Consider the following 16998-nt stretch of genomic DNA (forward strand, 5'->3'; position numbering starts at 1 on the left):
TGGATTGCACTAAACAAGTTGCGAGCCCTTCGGGCCGCCCCTTCCCCATTGTATCGTTGCACAACATAGGGGGGGGATGTGCAGGACCGCCTGGAAGGCAGCGAACGTACGTCCTTAATATCGTTCAACTTGTCTCTAAGAATGTTGGAGATTGCAGTCAGCAGAGTCATATACGCAGACCGCGAGGATATACCGTCTCGACCTGCAGCTTTGGGAACTGGGGATCGAGTTTCTGCAAGTTTTATAACTGAATGGCTAGTACTAGCTCCTGGACTCATTCGATTTTTTAAATAAATAAAAAATACTTATCAGTAGCTTCGCTGCTGCCCCTGGCTTTGCAACAGCGTAATTGGGGCTTGGGTGTGCAGAGTACCTCGAATGTAGTAACTTTTGCGTCTTCGATAAGTGTGTAGTTCAAAACACTGTGATTGCGTTTGATTTCCCGCCAACCTCATCTATATGCGATGGTCACCTGTCCCTTTAGTACATTCAAATACTGTTTAAAATACACAAGTAGCGTTGGGGTAGTGGCTTTATTTCCAAAGGTCGAGCATCATGCCACCTCAGATCTTCTACTTCCATGTTTAAATCCGTTTGTAGTCACCTTTTCAAAGTCTAAGGGAGCAATAACCACTTCGCAAGAAGCTTCGGGAAATTGGGAGTCCCCAGTCCAGTCACTGGGTCCCAACCAGGAACAGCAGTGTATCCAGCGGTGCCACATCCTTGATTTCCGCCCATGGTGATGTCGTTGAAAACACCAGCAAAGTCAGCCGAGTAGATCTTCATTACAACAGCTAGTGAGAAAAAGGCAACAATGATCTAAGGCAGGCACTCACAGTTGGGTTGATAAATCCTATCGGACTCTTTCCAACTGCCAGGCGAGCATCGTTGACCATCGTCAAGATGGCTCCACTGACTGGGGAAGAGCAAGACGTTCCATAAACCAAATAGAATCCGCCATCAATAGCAACAACGTAGTTCTGTAAATATGGTGTGAGCACTTGCTGAATCCTCAACGACAAAGTCTTACAGCTCCATTGGCAGAAATGTCAGGGAAGCCACGGGACTGCGAAAGGAAATTAGATGGTATCATCTACTACTTGAGCGGCACATACTGTTCCTGAGGCGTTCCAGATATCAGGAGGATACTGAGGGTAGTAATTCGTCAAATAGTACTCGACCGCTGACTTCTGGTAATCAGGCATCGCGAAGTAGTTGCTGAAACCACCTCCAGAGTAGATGACTTGTTCACAGGCCCCTTCTGGCTCATAGACAGTCGAATTAGGGTTGACCTGAGTGGCACCAACAGATGTGATGTAGGGGCAAGTTCCCGGGAAACTGGGGTTGAAGATCGTGCCGTTCAAGGAATAAGTCCCTATGAATGATATTAGCATCTTGCTACAATGATGCTAGGAACACTTACCGTTAGCTGTCAGGCAGTATCCACCATTTCCAGCAACTCCATAGTCACCAGAGCTGTAGAGGACAGTAACGCCCATCAAGCCAAGTTTAGCATACTCCGAGCATTGGCGGGCAGTGTAGAAGGGTGTCAGATCAGCTTCGTTGTACGAATAGGAGGTCGAGATAACATTGGTAGGCTTTGCGGTGCCGCAATCTTCAGGGCCCTCATAGCCTCCGCCATATGGGTCAGGGTAAATGGAGTCTTGAGTTGGGTCGTCTCCGCCATCATAGGTGCAGTACGTGCCATCGATTGCGTCAAGGAAGTTGTTGAAAGAGGCACCTTCACACATTTTCAGTAAGGATGTCCCAGTGCTCCATGAAAGGACTTACCCTCTACCATATCTCCAGCCTGATATAAGGTGACTTGCTGCTTAGCGGTGACGAGGTTCATCCCGTACTCGAGATCGAGATCAGATTCACCGTTGTATTCAAAGCCAGTGTATTCGGTTTGTGCATAGCCTGGCGACGAAATAACTATCAGAAATCCAAAGAGCCATGATTTTAACATACCTCCGTCTATTGACACCATGTAAGGTGCCACTCCGACAAGGCCATCAGAGAAATTGCTGGCAAACATATCGAGGTCACTTTGCAGGTAGGCCTGCGGGGTATACTCCACTGTGGCGAGTCAACATCATGCGAAAAATGACATGTTGTATAACTTACCGATTCCATAACTATTCTTGCTGGCTGCCAGCGGCTCGTAAACCAACCCATACAAAGCCCTCAAGCAAATCGGGGTGATTTGTTGATCACACGTTTCCAGTTGATTCAGGAGACTCTGGATCTCTCCGGTGGTCTTTGGGGAGGAACCACTTCCTGGTTGACCGACAGAGCGCCCGATCCCTTCGGACGAACCGGAGCCGGAACGCTTGAAGATCTTGGCGTCAAAATGTACAGTAGGGGTCACAAAGTCGACATGAGACTGGACATGCTCAGGCAAGTGGTATGAATCACACGCTACATAATAGGTCATGTTCACGAACAATTAGATTGAAGGTACTACTCACCAACATGCTCGTGACCGGTTTCGTGACCGTACACATGGTACTCAGTCTGCAAGAGACGCTCAGCTTCCTCTACAGTGGCTTGGACTTCGATCCAACCTCTGTTACGAGTAAGCTTGGCACGGGAGGAGTCAAACCCGTTCTCTTCGAGCCAGGCACGGACGGCCCCGATGGTTTCAACGCTAGGCGAAAACTTTTTGAAAACTTCCCCGGCGGTCCAATGTTTGCCATATCCGGCAGACTCTGGATGAGAGACTTCCATGAGGTAGTCACCAATGTCGTCAATGTTACTCTGCTTCAGAGCGAACCGCAGAGGGATGACAGCGGCACTGTCGTGCTTTCGGCTGTATGACCATCCAGTGGGGATGTGCCCACGTCTCTCATGAACGCGGTAAGGCGAAAGGAACGAGTCGGCAGAAGCCAACAGCCCGAGGGCAAGAACCACAAAGGATGGAAGTAGGCGCATGCTGATGATCTCGAGCGCACTCACCGAGAAAATCTGTCACCGATTTATAGCATTGTCGGGGGAAAAGTCGCTCGAAACCCGCAGAATTCCAGATAGAGATAACAAGACGACCATGCGTGCAGGTCGCTACTCATCGAAGGATCTATATGTATCATTATGCCTAAGAATATATCTATCAGCCCTGTTCTCACAGATGCGTTGATTGATCACGATACCCCGACGACCTAATGCTGGATGAGTTCTAAGTGGATCATTTTACAGCCCTTTTCTGTGAAAATGTGTCTGCGAAATCAATTACCAGCCCATTGATGTACCTTCACATGATGATGAAGAACAAGGGGTAAAGCATGATACTTCCTATTCTGAGTGGTGAGTGGGACGTCGCCCGCCATCATGTGTTCGAATGTACCCAAGCGGCCGCCTGATAAGCTTGAGCAGGCCTACCAGAAGCTGATCCTGAACACAGTCGCGTCAGACATGTGAGTTTAACTAATAGCTGATGCTCATGGCAACCCGCGCATGCCCAAGGCAAGGACAATAATAATAATAGTGTTCGTCGGACCATGTCTGTAGCACGAGGAGAGGGTCATGTGAGCAAAATGGTAAGCGAACCTGAACCTCGACTTTACATGCATGCGGCCGAATAGGATGTCTGTTTCCCCCGGATCTGTAGTCCGTAGGATGAGAAAGAGCCTGAGTGCTGCATGATAGCCTGTGTTCCTGGACTCACGACTGTGACAGCGATTATCGCAGTGCCGTGGCAACTTGAATTCAGTCCTTTTCCGTTTGGGCGAGCGTTCGTGCGTGTCGCGTAGCCAATGCAACGACTTGAAACAACGGTGGCTCGGTTAGAGGCTTTCACTTGGGAAGGCAAGAGTTGGATGGCATCCACTAATGAAGCGAGAAGGTTCCAAGTACTTAAGTACTTACTTACGTAGATTTCTAGTAATGGCCTCCGCCAAGATTGCCAGCACCCCTCATAAACCCTTACACACTCTTTGAAGAGACCAACTATAACGATTGCACAACCCAATACCGTATCATAAATATCAATAATGTCATTAACAACCCTATCGACCCCTCAAGCTCAAGCATGATAAAAATGAGACCGAAAAACGGGTATCACACCACCAATACTCTCATACGCCGGCGGTGCCTCCCCGGCCTCGCTCTCCATTCCCGACACCAGCCGTTCATACTGTGCGCTTCGCCCCACAAGCGTCTGCGCGTGTGGTCCACTGTGCCTCGCCGGCGAAAGGTTCTCTGCAGATGACGCGGCGGAGTCGATCGAGACCACGCGGTTCAATGACGTGTACAGCTCACTGGCGTCGGGACCGCAGTGCGTGCTGCGCGCGGGTCTGAGGTCGCATGGGCAGGATACGCGTTTGCTGACGAAGTCGCGTTCTAGCGCCTCGTAGTACCTGGGTAGAGACGCCCACGCTGGGGCACAGTGGCACTGGAAGCACAACTTAGTCAAAGGGTGCGTTGGAATGGAATATACAAAAAACTTACAGATAAGATGTGTACAGGCGTTTGGATCAGGATGTCAAATAGCTTGTGTTTCTTCGTCTTCGGGTCAACCGACTCGTCGTCGCCACGTTCTACGCGAAGGACAATCTTGAGTGTGTGATTGATGGTGATGTTGCTCTTTTTGTTCCGATTGGAGAAATGAATGAGGGAGCAGTGTTCCGGAAGCTGCAGTTCGTGGTGGAATGACCATGGTCCTGGTCCCATGACAATCATGGCCATCTCGTTCTCGTCGTCGCCAGCGTTCAGGAGTCGGTGCAAAGGTGACTTCCTGAATGCCTCTGGGTCGTCGGATATGAGAGGTAGTAACGGCTGGCTCTCGTCGTCAACCTCGTTCTGGAGTGAAAGCAACTGTATTCGACGTGTAGGTTGTGAGCGTACGGCCCGCTTCATTTGTGTGTGGTACTCAATCCGTTCTGCACAATACTTCAGGTTTGATAACAGGTAAAAGCGTACACAGTTACTCACCATCGATGTAGACAGATATTCGATGCACCTTGGCTTTCGTGAAAGGCATGATCGTGAGATCAATGGGTATGGTGCCGCCAGTGTGGAATCTGCGTCCCGATATTGCTATCAGATACTGCAGCTGCGATTCCCACTGGCGCTCGATGATGATGTTTTCCGAGTCCTCGGTATCATCTTCTCCAGGTGCTGCGACCACAGGAACTTCGCGTTGGGCAGTCAGCTTTGATGTGAATGCACCAGGTCGGTGCGCTTCAGCTTTCAGCCTCCAAATCATGGATCCGTGGTCACATTCGATGGTGGGAGGGGAGTTGTTTGGTATGGTAAATGAGATGGGATAGGTATATGTTCCTGGGAGCGAGAATAAGCACCGTCAACACACAAAGCGGTATATGTCAAAATCCACCTTTCTTGAATTCCTTCCAACCCTCCCCCACATCTTTATGCTCTTCCTCCAGCCCTAAGAGTTCTCCCACTTTTCCTAACGCTGTGTAATGCTTGTGCTTCTCATTTTCATGCGACGACAGCTCCGGCAACTTCCCCTTTCCTCTGTCTAGCGTCCTACCTCGTTCGCCATCACGGTTTCCACTCTTGCTTCTCCTCTGGGATTCAGCACGTGGGGAACGCGACCTCACACGCTCCACCATCGTATCGATCGCATTCGCAACAGCAGAAAGCGAAAAACGGGCATGCTTTCTCCCACGATAGATATCCTCGGGTGTTGCTGCGACATTGGAAACGACGGTTGAACTTTGCGACTCTGCAGGAGACGTGCGTGTGCGGGAGCTGAACCGGGATGTCTGGCCAGGCAACTGCTCGTTTTCAGAGATGTCTTCAATACTCGGTCGGCGGGAGAGGGAAATCTCGCGGAACGAGTGTATGCTTGACGCAGAAGAACCAGCAGTGGGCGTGTAAAATGGGCCATGGGAACCTAGTGTAAGGCGTATAGACATAAGAAATAAAAAGCAGTAAGTAATTGACTTACTCGGTTGGCTTGCCTCTATGTTATTCCTGAGCGCTTGTCGAAGGTCTTCCAGCGTCTGGGCTGGACTGTCTTCTGGTTTGGGGTGACCAGAAGATTGAGAAATCGAGCCCGAGTGCGAGTGTGTAGGCGAGGGACGATGGTCTACAGTAAACGAGGAGGGGTCCAGGGGTGGGCTATAAGGAGGAGTAGGAGGGAGGTGAACAGTGTCTTGGTGGGGAGGAGCATAAGTCTCGCGCTGAAGAACATTGTTGTCACTGAAACAACGCCCACTGCTTGTGGAAGAAAATTGACGTGGATCCACGCTAGCGCTCCTGGTGTGGAATGCTGGAAAGTCATTGGGATGTGGTCCAGGTGGGACTAAACTGTGCTCTGCGGGGTAATGAACTTCATCATGGTCACGGCCTGGGAGTCCAGGGCCAACTGAAGCAGTACGTCGGGCAGATGGTGACGATGGTGCTTGAAATAAGACAGTAGATGCAGAAAACACCTTTTGTTGTTCTGTCACCTCTATGCGGCGCGCACCAACCCCTATTTGCATACAAATGAGTGAGTTACGCTTCTATTCTATGAAATCAAGGTACACGCACCTTCAAACGACGAAGTGGTGGCTTTCCCCTGCAGTTCAATCTCGATGCTGGAGATGCGAGTAGGCTTCACGATGTTCAGGGTGAGCAGCCCGCGAACCATTGCAGGTGCTGCATTGTCTTGGACGTGGTCCCGGCCAGTCGGATCGGAGGCGCGCAGGAACACGACAGATTCAGTTAACCTGATGCAGAGAGTGTTTTTCTCCTGCCAGGTCCGATTCTGAACCATTTTATCAAATGACCAACTCGTACTGCCTGATGGGCTGATTCCTGGGATGGCAAGGATATGTCCACGATGCAGATTCGATGAGTTGATGGGGATGTACGAGGCAACACGCAATCAGTGATCTGCAAGAACTGTGGAATCGCACAAGTAAACTTGTGGGAGTACTTGGTCTCGTCGGACTAGTCAATCGTGAGCGTGTACTACGGAAGCGGCTTTGAAAACTTTGACTGCGTCTGTATGATACATAAGTAGGGGATAGAAATAACTCTGAGACACACGATGTTCTGGGATTGGATGATCCGCGTCGGCCGAGTCACAGGTTATCAAGATGCGGCAATATTGATCAAAATGTCACTAGTCACTGGTTGCATATCTGGTTGCCGAACGATTTATAGAAAGCTTATTGCGAGATACTCGACAATTATGTAAGTATGCAAGGAGACTGATTATAAATGTGGATGTGGATTATTGTAAGTAGTAGAGAAGGAACGACTGTCTTCATTCGTCTACTAAGGGGAAACTACTTATAGTATGGAGGTGCAATGGAAGAATGTCATGAAATGGAGAGCAATGAGTTGCCATCAATAGGGATCAGGGAGCAAAAGCACCCCCATCGTAAGGACAGCGAACCCGAGGCACACAGTCGCAAAAATGCTGACCTCCTTCGGTTGCAATGCCCACGCGTACGTCATAATACCCATGATTGCAAGCAGGAACCCAATCCCAGCGAGGAGAATACATAGCGTGTGCACGCGGCTCAGCATATGCGATGAAATAGTGGGACTCCAAAACCCGACCTGCTCCAGATGTGGGTCCCTGGCAAAGATAGGAGGCTCTGCAGGCTCTGATCCCATCCGCCTCAGCATTGGGGAGTTGTATTGGGTGTCCTTGGTGTTCTTTGTCTGTGGTGAATCCTCTGGGTCAGATCTCTGGGTGTCAAGCTCTTGGGCATCTCTCTCGATGTCTTTGACATGGAATGTGCCGGTCAATGGAGATGCCGAAATTCTGAATCCCTTAGCTTTGCCTTCTGCGAATAATTCTTCACTTGAGGCTTCTTTCAGTTTATATCGGATCAAAAGGAAGGCTGCCAGGAATGATAGGATAGCTGTGTAATACACGTGTTGTGCACGAGTCATCGACTGGACCCAGGTGATGATACCCCATCCGACTTACCCGCGTAAACGTGCATGATCAAGGCACCCAAAAATCCTGCATTCGCAGCTTTGAGGAGACTCGGCAAAGCGTTCTCTCCGTTCGGATCAGTATTCACTGGTACTAACATCCCTGCTTCTATGGATGCAAAGAATGTCGTCTGTAACAAAGAGGTCGTCGTTCATCAGATGAATACAGCCCACAAGGTTAACCAGAACTTTACAATGACACTGATGAGCTGCAGTCGCTCCTGCCACGAGTTCACGAGGTTCTTCATTGCTCGCTTACGAGCCTTTTCATCTTCCTCGTCTTGCTCCTTCTGCGTTCCTGCACGGAAAGTCAGGGAGAGCTCTTCGATTCGAGGCACTGTAACATACGTTTTCTAGAAGGAAAGACGTCTGCAATTGCAACATCGCCATCGTCTTCCTCTGGGTGTCCGCTGAGCCCCAGTCGCCTGAGCACGCTGGGCGTCTCTGTGCGGGAACGAATCGGTGGCTGAATGCTACTCACTCGGACTGATTCTATTTGGGGACGTTTGAGTACCTCAATTCAGGTAAAGTTAATAAAACTTCACCTTCAGCCGTATGGGCTCGTCGTGAGGTCATAATAGTGCTCTGCGCAGTCGTGAGGACTCAAAGGATATTGGGTTGAGGATAGCCGCAGGAAGGATATGCAACTTGCTGTCCTGGATCATGCGTTTAAAACGTCAAAATGCCAACAACCCTTGGAGTAAGCTATACCATGTAGGTCGCGTTTGATCCGATTCCGAGGCGCCAAATGTCGGTTGCTCAGCGTTCCTGCTCGTGGTGACAAACGGTTACTTCATTTGAAGACGGCTCCGTTGTTGTTAGATTAATGGTGATGTAATTGAAGGGTCGCTGTCCTTCTCCGAACGGTTGGGCATTTTGATATTGACCCGTAGTTCGCTACATAGCACTAATTGTTTGTCATCTTGCGCAGTCAGAGGAAGAGGGAAACCCTTCAGTACATGTGTAGTCTGAAAGCGGAACTGGCATTGATCCAAACGCTTTACCCTTGGCAGGCAAAATTACGTGTCCGGGGAACCGGAAGTACCGCAATGTGTATTATGCCGCTGACGTCCAGGCTGTGTCAATTCTTGGAAATTACGATGGAGCTACATGGATATGATCCCGATGCCGCGATGTCTTGGAGAAGCTTGAAGATGGGCCTGCAGCCATATACTTATGTGACCAAAGATAGTAAGTAGCCCGCGATGGCATGTCCGAGTCAGTCACGGTGGATTAACGGGCCGCGGAATACGCTGATTCAGATCATCCTTCACGTACTGACAGTCTGACACGCAGCGCTCACCTACATTCTAACACTGCTTAGTACGCCGTCTGGCGCACTTGGCAGTCAGGCCGGCGCACGCTGATTGCAGGAAAGATCGAAAGGGCCAGGTGGAGAAAGACGATAGTGACAACTTGAAGGGATAGTTGGGCCGCCCCTGGTCACGGCATTACTAGTAGTAGTAGTGTTCTAGAGGAAAGAGTAGTCTGCCTTGAGGCTCCTAACTTCGTACTGCAGCGAGTCACAGCCGGTTTGTAAGGGACCTGAAGGAACGACGTTCAAATCCAGAAACTTACGCCAATCGGGATTCATAGAAGGATTTGATATATTAGTGACAATGGGTGGGGCGTTGTGGCGCACAGCCTACAGGGTCCAGGCGCCTACTGAACGGCTCTTGCAAGTTGCCGCGACTTGTACTTGTACATGTTGCTGGTTTGTCAACTCATGTACGGGCTGCGATGCAAGGGTATTAAAGTACCTAGTAACATCCATCTCGAGGTCGCTCAAATAATTCGATCAAGAAGACAAACACCGTCTTGTCATGGACGTCCCCGTCTCCTGCCGACACAGCGTCGATTCTGTGACGAGTCTGCTCTGCGTAGCATTTCCCACCTCGCTCAGTCGGTGGCTCTACGCATCTGATATATCGTTTATCGTTCTCGAGTGCTGCATTTTATTATCGGAATGCATGTCAACGTTGAACAACAATACTTCTGTCCGAGTTGAGTGTATTTTTGAAAATTTTCGCTATCGATGGCAGAGTTAAACGAACGATGTTACTGAGGATCTGTTTGGAATATACATTATAACAACTTTGATCACTGGCCGCACAGTGATGGCAGCCCCAACCCAGGCCACCAACCACGCCTCTCCCTACCCCCTTCACAAAGAAAGCGAGATGAGAGTCGCGGAAGGAGGCCATGAAGATCATCCTATCAGTGTCTTTGTGGGCTGCCTCTTGTCTTATCAGCTCGGGCGCAATATCGCGATTTTTTGACTCGCACGCTCGCGCCGTGTGTTGTCCTCGCGCGTGTCGGGTTCTTCAATGGGCCGCTTATCTCGGGGAGTGCTATGCTAGGTTTTCTATTGGCATCGCTGTTGAATTGTCGAGTTCCCAGACCTGTCTATGTATTACATGCTATACTCTATGTTTCGTACCAAACGAAGACTCTACACCCAGTCTCGCAAGCTGACACTGACAGCGTCTATGCACTCATAACTTTCCTCCACCAATTTCCAGGGCCTTGAGGATTCGCCACCACCGCTGGACCCTGCCAATCTTTTCTCCAACTACCCATGTGTCCATTAACAATGAACAGACGCCCATCCTCCTTTCTCAGCTCTTCCGCAGCGAGCCAAATGGTGCTGTCCTTGATATCCAACGACCGGCTTGCATCATGATCAGCAGCCTGTTCTTTGTCTGCCCCGACTAGTATCTGTGGGAAAATGGTGATGACGATCACCTCCATCCTTGGCTCCTGCAAAATCGCCTTTACGTCTTCTATGAAGAGTTCGTCATTTTCGATGTTTGCGTGTGCACGACGGGGGAGTGCGATATGCGTCAATGAAGGGAAGACTTTTAGAAGTGCAAGCGGCGAATACCATGCATAAGCTGGTTCCGCGATGCAAAGGTGGGTAATGCGGTGGAAAATCGTAGCCGAGGATGGATCATTCGAAGTACTGGTGGTCTCGTGTCGCATGATGGGATCTGCGGTTGAAGGACGCGTGGTGCTTGGTGTCGCGGAGAGAGAACGGATGGGTGTGGAAGGTGCCGAGGCTCGCCATTGAGCAATTGGAGGGATTGTGCAACACGTTTTGGCGAAATCGACATAGGAGCCGAGGAGAAGCTCAGTGGTATTATTCGGCGCCTCCCCTCCTTCTGATCCCCCTGGAGTTTTCCTAACGTCACGCAGGACGGGTGCCCACTGAGAAGGGATGGCTATTGTGCGTGCTCCAGAGCATGCAGTGATAATATCGGCAATGTCGCTGTTTAACACTTTTGTGTTTGAATTTCGCAACGTGAACACAGATGCGAGATCGATGCACACCGGGGCATATGTAATTGCAAAGCGCTTCACAGCATTTTGCAGGAAGGCCAAAGTGATGGCTACGTCTCCCGTTCTTCCGGACCTACTCGCTTCTCGAGCGTCCCTGACAGTTCTTCGAAACAAGAAGATATCCTTCTCTCTATTGAGAACTACAGTGCGATAAAGCACAGTGTTCGCGAGGTTATGGAGGTGACATGAGGTAAGAGCCACGGCGTGGATGCCGCTTGGTATCTCCTCTGCTCTCCTGAGTCTCCTCCGACTCGTGTTGGTGACGCCTGCGACAGGAGATTGCTCTAGTTTGCGGTCAGGCCTCGTGGAGGAGAGAACGACCTTGGAGATGATCTCTAAGAGCAGTTCGTCTGGGAGTGTTTCCAGAGTCGTCATTGAATAATTTTTTGTGCTGTCAAACAATGTCGACATCCCGGTGAGCTTATCGTGGAACTGCTCTCTATAAAATGGATCAAGTGTCGCGTCTCTACAGTGACGGAACTAAGGAAATCGCGGGTTCCTACCAGTCGAGGCGGCTGGTGGGCAAGGAGTAGAGAAACTGATTGAGTCACTTACTCTACAAGCCTCATGTCATTCCGAATTCGTATCCCGCTCGCCATGGAGGGGGCGCTCAAGATATTCCATACGGCAATTCACAGTAAAGCAGAATGACAACGCGCATCTGGATTTAGCAGGCCGAGTCGGATGCGGGCCATCCCGTTAGTGGCGCTTGAGTCATTGGAACGCATAGCTTCATGACAAATACACCGTGTTCCGTCGAGTTTCACTGGCGGGCGCAGGGCTGCGACGTCGTTCTGTGCCCTGCATTCCTGGGTGCCGTTGGCCGCCACTATAACGCTTCCAACTATTGGGAGTATGCAAGAGTGATAAGTAGCGCTTACACGCTGATATCCGGTATGATTTGGAACCTACTCCACGCACCCATTGGACTCGCCATCGATCTGGCGATCGATGCCCACGAAAGGGATTTATTCCCATGAGCACGGCAGATATGAAATCATACCTGTGTGAGGCGTGCGAAGTGCGATAGCTTTTCAAGTCACAGTTGGGCATTGTGTAGAGCATTCGAGCATATTGGTCGGTGCGCCGATATCTCCGCGGGTCATCTGCTGTCGATTCGATAAACTATCTTGTACTGGTTGCATAAGATAGTTTATTGAGCGTATCACTAACCGGGCCTGAGCGCTGCCAGATAATCCAAGGTTTCATTCCTTGTAAAAATAGTGACCTATCACAACATTCTCTTCAGTCTGAGGTTGCCACGCTTAGAACTAAAATAGAGCTTACGAGTTCAAAACGTGTTTCTACTTGCGCGCTAGACGGGGCAGTCCACATGGCATGGCGTAGACCGTCGGGGATCATATCCGTCCAGTAGCAGTAATGTAAGTAGCTCTCAGTACTTTAGTACCATGCGGACCCGGTACTGTGCCAGCCTCTTGCACAACTACAGTCATCTGCTATGGCGGCGACGACATCAAATGGCCTTGTCTGCTTCACAAATTGCCTGCTCCCGCAAGAAGATGGGGGTTTAATTGAAAAGGATTTGTGGATTGACGAACGGCGCGGCGTCATACTAGATGCGCAGGTGGGTCACCTTGCATAGACTACAGAAGTTTGTCTTGGTCAGGTTCAACGATATATTGTGTCTAGCGAACCTTTTTCCTACGCAGGGAGCGTCCAAATACAATCATTGATCTGGGGGGAAATATCTTGAGGTGGGTGTCCTGGTTAACATGACTTCCCGCTTTGTCAATGCAATTTGTTTAACCGATCCTTGTTACGTATTTTCTCCTGCTGACGACCAAATTATTTTGAACAGTCCAGGCTTCATTGACATTCAGATCAATGGAGGGTTTGGTTTCGACTTCTCTGTTTACGAAGGCGACGATCAAGCTTATCGAGATGGTTTAAAGTTGGTCGCAGAGAGAATTGTTGAGACGGGTGTAACTGCGTGCGTATTACATCTACCATCCACCCCTTCTTAGCCCCTTATTTTCTGTTCTCAGCTTGGTCCCCACGATCATCGTAAGCTTCCGGTCCTTGTGTGTTTCATCCGCATAATATATGTGCATTATAACAGACGCAAGACAAATCTTTTTACCCCAAGCTTCTCAACCTGCTTCGTCCATGGTCGCCCCCAAACGCTGCACACCTTCTCGGGTGGCATGCCGAGGGGCCATTCCTTCAGATGTCCAAGCGGGGTGCACATTCACCTGCGTTAATCATCCCTGCCTCAGAAGGGTTTGAAACTTTTGAGTCGATTTACAGTCCAGAGAACCTGGCGGAAGCGGAAGACTGGCTCATGTCAGGCGACAGCGATCACAACACTGTGGGTGTGCGCATGATCACAGCTGCGCCCGAGGTCGAGGGCGTTATGGAGGCCATCAATGAAGCCAGCAAGCGCGGAATCTGTTTCAACATTGGACACAGGTATGCTCTTGTTGAAAATGAAGATGCTAAGTTGTGCCTAACGAGGGTAGTATGGCTACGACGGATATTGCAACTGCAGCAGTACGGAATGGTGCGAGGTGCATCACGCATCTCTTCAACGCAATGCCACAACTTCACCATCGCGATCCATCTATCATTGGTTTACTTGGCGCTTCTCCTTATCTATCTCCTTCGTCTTCTTCAACTTTCTTGCCATTCCCTTCCGCCATTATCAATGCCCTCAAGGCCTCGATGCCGTCACTTCCCAGCACCCAAGAGCCTTTGATTGGTCACATATCAGAAGCATTTGATGAGATCAAGACACCCCCTCAGACACCCATGCTCCTTGCGGAACAGGCTCACAAGAAGTCTCGCCTTCCCACAGACAACTCCATCGCGAGCCCTGGCTCTGCCGCTATCACCGCCATACCCGAGAGTAAGCAATCGAGTAAAAATGAGCCGAAGAACAATGTGACGACTATACCATTCGATCGACCATTCTACGAGATTATCGTGGATGGGATTCATTCTCATCCCAACTCCGTGAGAGTGCGTTTTCACTGTCGATGTACAACTGTGATTGTGTTTGATATTTTCGGCAGCTGGCGTACAGTGCTCACCCTGACGGGTGTATCCTGATTACCGATGGTATATGCCCTTGTTTATGGAGTTACTTTACTCTACTGATTCCCCCACAGCGATGAAGATTCTCGATCCGCACCTCAAGGATGGTGTTCACGACTGGCGCGATGGCCGCCGATTTTACAAGGAAGGCGATAAGCTTTACGTGGAGGGTACCACCACCCTTGCTGGAAGGTTTGTTTACGTTACTTACCATCTTTGCATATCTAATGACTGAACGTCAGCGTGGTCACCCTCGACAAATGTGTACGGAACTTCGTGCGCTACACGGGTTGTTCCATCGGTGAAGCCATCAGATGTGCGACTTACAACCCTGCTAAGTACGCACAAAAATTGAACCTGTGGGCCTTTGCTTAATCCCGTTATCTAGGTGCCTGAACATTGAGAGCAAGAAGGGTACACTGCGCGAAGGAGCAGATGCAGACTTGGTGGTACTTGACCACCAAGGTAATGTATTAAGCACCTGGGTGAAGGGCAAGATTGTGTGGGCGAGGAAGTAGTCTCATTATCATTTCCGGTGGTTGTCTAAGGTGCTGCCATGGTTCCCGTCAAACCTTAGGCTCGGGGCACACTTGAGTTACCCTGCTAAGCCCGGATAATGGGTTATGCCATTGTATCATGCCTTATGATTATGCTGTACTTTTTTGCCAGATATTGGGACTCAAACTATGGCTCGGGTCAATAAGCGTCTAGGATACCTTGAACTCGCAAGCAAACTCACATGGCCATACTGCTGGAATGCACACGTTTCTCACACAGCTCTGCGACGGCGTGTTGCCACTGCAATCACGCTTCCGACAGGATCGTATCTCATCGCAGTCTTCATGGTATGTCCCATAGCAGAAATGTCCGCAGGGAATGTGTTTTTAGAAGTTGCCCGTGTTCAATAAGTATTGTGGAGATTGTGCCAGTCCGAATTCACTGGAAAGTTAAAGTACAACGTCCAAGAAAGGGACCTTTAAAGCAGCACCTATGGCCGCCCAAATATCTGTTCACAAGACGCCTACCTTCGCGCCTCCAAAATATACTTTTACCCCCTGTCGCCTCCGTAGAACTCTACATACCTCCACCAAGCAACCGATCACCCTGGTAGTATGTGGCTCCTTCAATCCTATAACATACCACCACCTTCGAATGTTCGAAATTGCGGACGATTTCATTCGGCAGAACACTGATTTTGAGATTATCGGTGGATATCTCAGTGACGAATACCAGCAACCGGGACTAGTTAGTGCACATCGGTTAGTGCGGCTCGGTTGTTTCGTCCCTGTGAATCGCGGCACCACCGTGACATATGTGGTCTATCCGAGAAGGATTGCATTTTTTCCTAGAGGGAGCGACCTCGATGGTCTCTAGATCAAGTCGTCGCACCGGGCCAATCATGTGCGTTTCTTTCATAAAGCTCGGGGCACTAAGTGTACGTGTCTTTAGTTCTTAGACGGAAGACACCTTGATATATGCATTATGATGTGTGTCCGCCGTCCGGTGTTCCGAGATCTTGGGAGGCAAAGCTACTTATCTTCAAGCCGCATCTATCTCCTACTAGATGCGATACTGATATCATCCATACAACAGGGTCAAAATGTGCACGCTCGCTACAGAGCAGGAGTCATCGTGGTTAATGGTCGATTCCTGGGAGGCATTCCAGAATTATCAACGTACGGCTGTTGTGCTTGACCATTTTGATTATGAGATCAATACGGTTCTTGGCGGTGTATCCACTCGGGATGGTGAACATCGCAACGTTCGGATCATACTTCTTGCTGGTTCAGACTTGATGAGCGCCATGTATGAGTCAGGCGTTTGGTCTCATGATGATGTGGGTATCTACTTGCGTTTCAAACATAGTAGCGTGTACTGCAGGCTAATGTACTGACTCCTAGCTCGATGATATACTTGGACGCCTGGGCTCGTTTGTCATTGAACGCATGGGGTCCGCCATCGATTAAGCGATTAACAGCCTAGTGCGCTGGCGGAACAACATATACCCTATCCCCCAGCTTGTCCAGAACGACGTTTCCTCGACGAAGGTTCGGCTATTCTTTCGTTGGGGTTCCTCAGTACATTATCTCCTCACAGCGGCTGTTATCAATTATATAGAGCAGAACAATTTATACCCGAACGACGGGCTCGGCCCGGAGAAAGATGAACATGGGAAGGACAGGGAGAGTGGAGAAGCTCAGGCTGATACTATTGGCTCGGAAAGCGCAGATGAACGCGCTACTCAGTCAACATTGGGAACGGAGAGAACAATCAAAATTGCACACCCACTACCTTTAGATAACGAGGCGGTGGGATCTTGTGGTAGAGGTCGTCTCACGGCGTTAAACATGGGAAGATAAACTAGTGAACTGAGTAAATGAAATCGATATTTGACATTTTGTGTCAGTACGTCAGCATTAATGAGCGTCGGAACCGCGAAGGTAATCGTCAAAGGTAGCTAACTTTCGTCCTGCTTGCCAGTGGGCGAACCCCCAGACATATAGCTTCCTCGCCATGTAGTGACCCTGGGCATATGCGCAAGGGTTTCACGTGTTCGTGCCGCGATGCAAGATGATCTGCGGAATGTCTGTAAAAGGAATGGAAGCCGGAGGTAGCGGGCTTTGCCACCTTGAGCAAACCTTCAATGAATCGACGAGTGACTTATTCCTCAATATTCAATATTTGCCAAGCCGACTCCAAAAT

The 16998-nt window shown here is 49.7% G+C and overlaps 6 protein-coding genes across 6 annotated transcripts; 2 read left to right on the top strand and 4 right to left on the bottom strand.

Moving 5' to 3' along the window:
* Positions 1-422: 422 nt before the first annotated feature.
* EDB91DRAFT_391883 (peptidase S8/S53 domain-containing protein) lies at positions 423-3129 on the bottom strand. The gene is made up of 9 exons (XM_041327096.1): positions 2472-3129; positions 2128-2421; positions 1972-2079; positions 1792-1920; positions 1424-1741; positions 1116-1375; positions 1031-1066; positions 837-980; positions 423-780 (listed from the first exon to the last, which is right to left on the bottom strand). Exons 1-9 carry the CDS (start codon positions 2932-2934, stop codon positions 616-618), a joined length of 1917 nt encoding a protein of 638 aa, XP_041176683.1. The 5' UTR covers positions 2935-3129; the 3' UTR covers positions 423-615.
* Positions 3130-4021: 892 nt separating this feature from the next.
* EDB91DRAFT_1054178 (uncharacterized protein) lies at positions 4022-6724 on the bottom strand (the record flags this gene model as incomplete). Its single annotated transcript, XM_041313813.1, has 5 exons — positions 4022-4390; positions 4447-4877; positions 4930-5277; positions 5333-6439; positions 6499-6724. 5 exons carry the CDS (start codon positions 6722-6724, stop codon positions 4022-4024), a joined length of 2481 nt encoding a protein of 826 aa, XP_041176684.1.
* Positions 6725-7302: 578 nt separating this feature from the next.
* On the bottom strand, positions 7303-8478 carry EDB91DRAFT_1248879 (uncharacterized protein; the record flags this gene model as incomplete). Its single annotated transcript, XM_041322987.1, has 5 exons — positions 7303-7826; positions 7895-8033; positions 8097-8200; positions 8251-8394; positions 8448-8478. 5 exons carry the CDS (start codon positions 8476-8478, stop codon positions 7303-7305), a joined length of 942 nt encoding a protein of 313 aa, XP_041176685.1.
* A 1911-nt stretch (positions 8479-10389) lies between these two features.
* Positions 10390-11616, bottom strand: EDB91DRAFT_1054175 (uncharacterized protein; the record flags this gene model as incomplete). Its single annotated transcript, XM_041313811.1, has 1 exon — positions 10390-11616. One exon carries the CDS (start codon positions 11614-11616, stop codon positions 10390-10392), a length of 1227 nt encoding a protein of 408 aa, XP_041176686.1.
* Positions 11617-12700: 1084 nt separating this feature from the next.
* Positions 12701-14813, top strand: EDB91DRAFT_1054061 (carbohydrate esterase family 9 protein; the record flags this gene model as incomplete). Its single annotated transcript, XM_041313799.1, has 10 exons — positions 12701-12826; positions 12892-12956; positions 13061-13192; positions 13248-13266; positions 13322-13671; positions 13722-14220; positions 14274-14319; positions 14370-14487; positions 14538-14633; positions 14684-14813. 10 exons carry the CDS (start codon positions 12701-12703, stop codon positions 14811-14813), a joined length of 1581 nt encoding a protein of 526 aa, XP_041176687.1.
* Positions 14814-15282: 469 nt separating this feature from the next.
* Positions 15283-16683, top strand: EDB91DRAFT_1135950 (uncharacterized protein; the record flags this gene model as incomplete). The annotated part of the gene is made up of 4 exons (XM_041318821.1): positions 15283-15554; positions 15889-16132; positions 16197-16343; positions 16393-16683. The coding sequence occupies 3 exons, from the start codon at positions 15286-15288 to the stop codon at positions 16260-16262; spliced, it is 579 nt and encodes a 192-aa protein (XP_041176688.1). The 3' UTR covers positions 16263-16343; positions 16393-16683.
* Between the last annotated feature and the right edge of the window lie 315 nt (positions 16684-16998).

The sequence above is a fragment of the Suillus paluster genome (assembly GCF_016628075.1).
Source record: "Suillus paluster strain FC165 chromosome Unknown EDB91scaffold_29, whole genome shotgun sequence".
Classification (NCBI taxonomy): domain Eukaryota; kingdom Fungi; phylum Basidiomycota; class Agaricomycetes; order Boletales; family Suillaceae; genus Suillus; species Suillus paluster.